At 42.7% G+C, this 6,000-nt stretch overlaps 1 protein-coding gene across 1 annotated transcript in view; it reads right to left on the bottom strand.

Moving 5' to 3' along the window:
- Positions 1–6,000, bottom strand: part of naf1 (nuclear assembly factor 1 homolog (S. cerevisiae)) — a 350,613-nt gene that overhangs the window by 323,828 nt on the left and 20,785 nt on the right. The window contains exon 2 of the mRNA XM_068021523.1: positions 1,722–2,365. Within this exon, the coding sequence (XP_067877624.1) occupies positions 1,722–2,347 (626 nt within the window). The 5' untranslated portion in view covers positions 2,348–2,365. The remainder of the gene's footprint in view (positions 1–1,721; positions 2,366–6,000) is intronic.

Genomic DNA, 6,000 nt, shown 5'->3' with positions numbered 1-6,000 from the left:
TTTGCAACTTTCAACGATCTATGCACATAGACCCCAAGGTCTCTCTGCTCCTCCACATGCCCAAGAACCCTACCGTTAACCCAGTATTTTGCATTCGTGTTTGTCCTTCCAAATGGACGACCTCACACTTTCAGGGTTAAACTCCATCTGCCACTTTTCAGCCCAGCACTGCAACCTATCGAAGTCCCTTTGCAGACGACAATAGCCCTCCTCGGTATCCACAACTCCACCAACCTTTGTATCATCTGCAAATTTACTGACCCACCCTTCGACTTCCTCATCCAAGTCGTTAATAAAAATCACAAACAGAGAGGACCCAGAACTGATCCCTGTGGCACGCCACTGGTAACTGGGCTCCAGGCTGAGTATTTACCATCTAAGACCACTCTCTGCCTTCTATCAGTTAGCCAATTCTTAATCCAACTGGCCACATTCCCCACTATCCCATGCCTCCTGACTTTCTCCATAAGTCTACCATGGGGGACCTTATCAAATGCCTTACTAAAATCCATGTACACCACATCCACTGGTTTACCCTCATCCACTTGCTTGGTCACCTGCTCAAAGAATTCAATCAGGCTTGTGAGGCAAGACCTACCCCTCACAAAACCGTGCTGACTGTCCCGAATCAAGCAGTGTCTTTCCAGATGCTCAGAAATCCTATCCCTCAGCACCTTTTCCATCAACTTGCCTACCACCGACGTAAGACTAACTGGCCTGTAATTCCCAGGGTTGTTCCTATTCCCTTTCTTGAACAGGGGCACAACATTTGCCACCCTCCAATCACCTGGTACCACCCCCGTCAACAGAGAAGATGAAAAGATCATTGCCAGCGGCTCTGCAATTTCATCCCTTGCTTCCCATAATATCCTTGGATATACCCCGTCAGGCCCGGGAGACTTGTCTATCTTCAAGTTATTCAAAAACCCCAACACATCTTCCCTCCTAACGAGCACTTCCTCGAGCTTACCAGTCTGTTTCACACCGTCCTCTTCAGTAATACACCCCTTCTCATTCGTAAATACCGAAGAGAAGTACTCATTCAAAACCTCACTTATCTCTTCCGGCTCAACACACAGTCTCCCGCTATTGTCCTTGACCGGACCTACGGTCCCCCTAGTCATCCTCATATTTCTGACATACGCGTAAAAGGCCTTGGGGTTTTCTTTTATCCTACCCGCCAAGCATTTTCATGCCCTCTCTTAGCTCTCCTAATCCCTTTCTTCAGATCCTTCCTGGCCATCTTGTATCCCTCCAGAGCTATGCCTGTGCCCCTTTTCCTCAACCTTATATACGCATCCTTCTTCTTCCTAACAAGACTCTCAACCTCTCTTGTCAACCACGGTTCCCTCACATGTGTTGAAAGACAAAGCATTCGTACAGATTAGGTGTGAATATACTGAATATTGAACAGCAGCAAGTGCAAACCTGAAGAAAAACCTGAAAAAAACAGTGGGTAAGCAAACTGAACAAACTAAGATGAAATGAAATAAATGCAAAAAAAGATTGTAAAAAATGTAAAAAGGAATGTAAAAAAAAGGAAGAAAAAATAACTAAAAATGAAAATAAAGTGGGGGGCTGTCATATAATCTATCTTTGGTTGTCACAGATATATGTTACTTCAACTCCTTCACTATGTACAATACACAATAATTTAGTGTTATACCATCTGGCAATTTGGCCAAGTTTCGTGTTAAGACGTCCTTTCATTGAATGCTCACCTGTCTGATGAAGAGTCTTCTGATGAAGAGCTTTCTTCATCTTCACTGTCTTCCTCCTCAGCTGCACCAGCTTGTAATGTAACATTAACCTGCGGGAAGTCAAGACTCTGGCCTAACTGTTGGCCTTTTGCAATTTCTGGGTTCTGGCACATCAATTGTGATCTTTTAAAAGATAGAGTCTCCAGCTGAGCAGAAACTGAAACTTCCATCTCCTGATCACCAGTGACCGAGGCAACACTGACTAATGTAACATCACACTTCTCAGATGTGTTGACTTCGCCTGATTTAACAGCAACCAAATTCCCTTTTACGACAGGTGTTGCTGGAGTTACACAAGGCATTACGTTACCATTAACTTCACTTGCTGTGCACCGTGAAGACTCAACACCCAGTTCATGCTGAACTTTAGAATCTGTCTGCTTTATCACGCCAACTTCAAGGGCTGACATCAGGGATTTACTTGTAGATGGCTGAATGCACAATTCTGCTGCTGGCAGCTCAAGTGGTCTGGCAGCCAAGTTATTACTGCCTTCCATCAGTAAACTGCCCTCAGAGACCACTCTCTTCTCAGCTGTGTCTGTCTGTAGACTGAGTTGAATATCTCTATCTCCTCTTTGATTTGTCATACTTCCTCAAAATCAAACCTTAAAAGACAAAGGAAAGGATTAAAAGTTCAACAAATTGTGACATAGCATTATTTACCAGATTTAAATTAAGTCATAAAAACGTAAGAAATTGGGGCAGGAGTAAACCATTCAACCCTTCGAGCCCACTTCACCATTTAGTACAACCATGCTGATCATCTACCTCAACTCCACTCTTCTTCCTCCTCCCATACCCCTCAATTCCGAGATCCAAAATCTATCCATTCCAGCCTTGAATATACTCAACGATAGGGAATCCACCACCCTCTAGGGTAGACAATTTCAAAGATTCACAACCCTCTGAGTGAACAAATTTCTCATCAGTCCTAAAGAATTAACACTTTATCCTGAAGCTGTGCCAGTGTTCTAGATTAGCCAGCTAGGGGAAACGACGTGACTGTTTCTCCCCTGTCAAACCCTTGAGAATCTTGTAGGTTTCAATGAGATCATCTCTCATTCTTCCAAGTTCATGAGAGTATAAACCCAATTTACTCTGCTCATCACAGGACAACTCTCTCATGCCAGGAACCAATCTTGCGAACCTTTGCTGTACCATCTCCAAGGCAAGTATATCCTTCCTTAAATTGCACAAAGTACTCCAGGTGTGGTCTCAAAGTCCTCTACAACTGTAGCAAGATTTCCTTGCAATAAAGGCCAACATACTATTTGTCTTCCTAAGTGCTTGCTGTACCTGTGTGCTAACTTTGTGTTCATTTTATCAGTATACCCAAGTCTCCCTGAACATCAGCATTGAAAGGTGTGACACTTCAAAATAAAATTCTGCTTTTCTATTCTTACCAAAGTGAATAACCTCTCACTTCCCCACATGTACTACATCTTTTAACTTGTTGCCCACTCACTTAACATATCTTTATCTCGTTACAGCCAGTGTCCTCCTCACAGCTTACATTCCTACCAAACTTTGTATCAGAAAACTTAGATACATTACTCTCAATCTCTTTGTCAAAGTCATTAATATAGATTGTCAGATAGCTGAGAAAACAGCACTGATCCTTACTAGTTACAGCCTACCAAAATGAAAATGCCCCGTTTATCCCTACTCTTCTTCCTGTCCGTTAACCAATCGTTTATCCATGCTAATATATTACCCCCATTTTCCATGAGCACTTGTCTTGTAAATTAACCTTGTGTGGCAGCTTATCAAATGATTTTGGAAATCCAAGAATACTACACCTGGAAAAGAGAGACATGCTGTTGAAACTTTTCGTCTTGCACTCATTAGAACAGAAATAGGAATGCCAAATTTCGAAGGCACCAACAATTTATACTGCATGAGAAAAGGGTGATGATTGATTGCAAGTCAACTGATTGGTCAAGGCATTGCCATGAAGAATGCAGCAGGGAATTATTGTCCCTACATTTCTGTTTACAAAGTGATTACTGACAAAGCAGCCGGCAGCTTACATCATCCGACTGCACCAATCCGCGCATATGCGCAGATTGGTTCCTACCCTCTGCGCATGCGCTGCGTTCCGCAGTGCCAGGACTGGTTGGCGCATGCGCAGATGACGTCATCGCGTAACGAGGGCAGCCGAAGACCATCACCCCCTGCCGCCCGCTCACTTGCCACACCCCCGACCACTGGCTCGCCGGCCCACTCACTCCCTCCCTTCCGGCCATGGCGTGCTGCAATGTGTTTAGGTTGCCATCGTGTGATTATTTGAGCAGCGCCATCTTTAATCCTGGCAGCTGCCTGACGTCGCAGACTGTGACATTTTAGTGGCACAGGCTGCATTCGCGCGTGTGCCATTGCAGCGCCACCGACTGGTGGCATTGTCAGCAAACGCAGCCTTCTGTTTAACTTTAAAAAAGGCGCAACGCCTGGACACGTTCCTTTTACCTACAGAGGTATTCTTGCATCTGTCCTGACAAGTGAAATACAAAAAGCTTCAACAGCATGTCTTTTTTCAGCTACACTCAAGTTCTGTAGTACTAAGCGATTAATACTACATCTACTAATTCCCCTTTAACTACCCTACTAGTTACATCCTCAACAATCTCCAATAAAAATTAAAAACAATTTCCATTTTGTAAATCCATATTGACTTTGGCTGATCTTACTATGATTTTCTAAACGCTTTTTTTTTTTAAGGCTTCCTTAATAGATTTCAGTATTTGCCTAATGACTGATGTCAGGCTAACTGGTCTGCAGTTCCCTGTTTTCTTTCTCCGTCTGTTCTTGAATAGCAGTGTTGCATTTACTAATTTCCAATCCGTTGGGAGCATTCTAGAATCTAGGAAATTTTGGAAAATCATAGCCAGTGCATCCACTATCTCTGCAGCTACCTCCTTTAGAATCTAGGATGAAGGCCATCAGATCCTGGAGATGTGTCGGCTTTTAGTCCCTTAAGTGTCTCCAATACTTTCTTTCTGTTAATATTAATTATCTTCAGTTCCACACTCTTATTAGCGGCTTAGTTACCCTCTATTCCTTATACAGAATTTGTGTCTTCTACTGTGAAGACAGACAAAATATTTGGTCAACATTTCTGCCATTTCCTCATTTGCAATAATAATTTCTCCTGTCTCTGCCTCAAAGGGACCAACATTTACTTTAGCTACTTTCCTTTTTATATACTGGCAAAAGCTCTTAAAATCTGTTTTATATTCCTGGCTAGTATCCTCTTTTAGTTTTTCCCCTTTTATCAACTTTTTGGTCATCCTTTTTGCTGGTTTCCAAAACACTCAGGCTTACAACTATTCTTTGCAACATTATAAGCCTAATATACTATCCTTAACTTCCCTAGTAAGCCATGGATGGATTTTTGTCGCTGAGGCTTTACACTGCAATGCATTTTTGTTGAACATTTTGAATTGTTCCTCTACATGTTTCCCACTGTTTATTTACCACTATACCTTTTAATCTATTTACCCAATCACCTCAACCAGTTCTCCCCTCATACTTATGTAATTGGCAGTTTAGAAGATTCTTATTTGGGACTAGAGCATGTTCCTTTCAAACCTAACATGGAATTCAATTGAATTATGATCACTTTTTCCCCAGAGGATCTACTACCATGAGATTAATTAAAGGCGGCACAGTGGCGCAGTGGTTAGCACCGCAGCCTCACAGCTCCAGGGACCCGGGTTCGATTCCTGGTACTGCCTGTGTGGAGTTTGCAATTTCTCCCTGTGTCTGCGTGGGTTTTCTCCGGGTGCTCCGGTTTCCTCCCACAAGCCAAAAGACTTGCAGGTTGATAGGTAAATTGGCCATTATAAATTGTCACTAGTATAGGTAGGTGGTAGGGAAATATAGGAACAGGTGGGGACATGGTAGGAATATGGGATTAGTGTAGGATTAGTATAAATGGGTGGTTGATGTTCGGCACAGACTCGGTGGGCCGAAGGGCCTGTTTCAGTGCTGTATCTCTAATCTAATCTAAACCAGTCTCATTGCACAAAATAGATCTAAGATAGCTTTACCCCTTGCTGGTTCCATGACATACTGTTCCAGAAAACTGTCACAAAAGCATTCTACAGACTCATCTTCCAGACTACATTTGCCAATTGGATTTGTCCATTCGATATGAAGATTAAAGTTAAAAAAGGAAGCGGTTCAAAGATTCTTATTGGAAATTCAAGTCTTCTGCTTACGGTTAAACATGAGATGCAGT

Source organism: Heterodontus francisci, chromosome 1 (assembly GCF_036365525.1).
Source record: "Heterodontus francisci isolate sHetFra1 chromosome 1, sHetFra1.hap1, whole genome shotgun sequence".
NCBI classification, from domain to species: Eukaryota; Metazoa; Chordata; class Chondrichthyes; order Heterodontiformes; family Heterodontidae; genus Heterodontus; species Heterodontus francisci.
The sequence above is the reverse complement of the archived record's forward strand: the minus strand, read 5'-3'. Positions and strand labels throughout refer to the sequence as shown.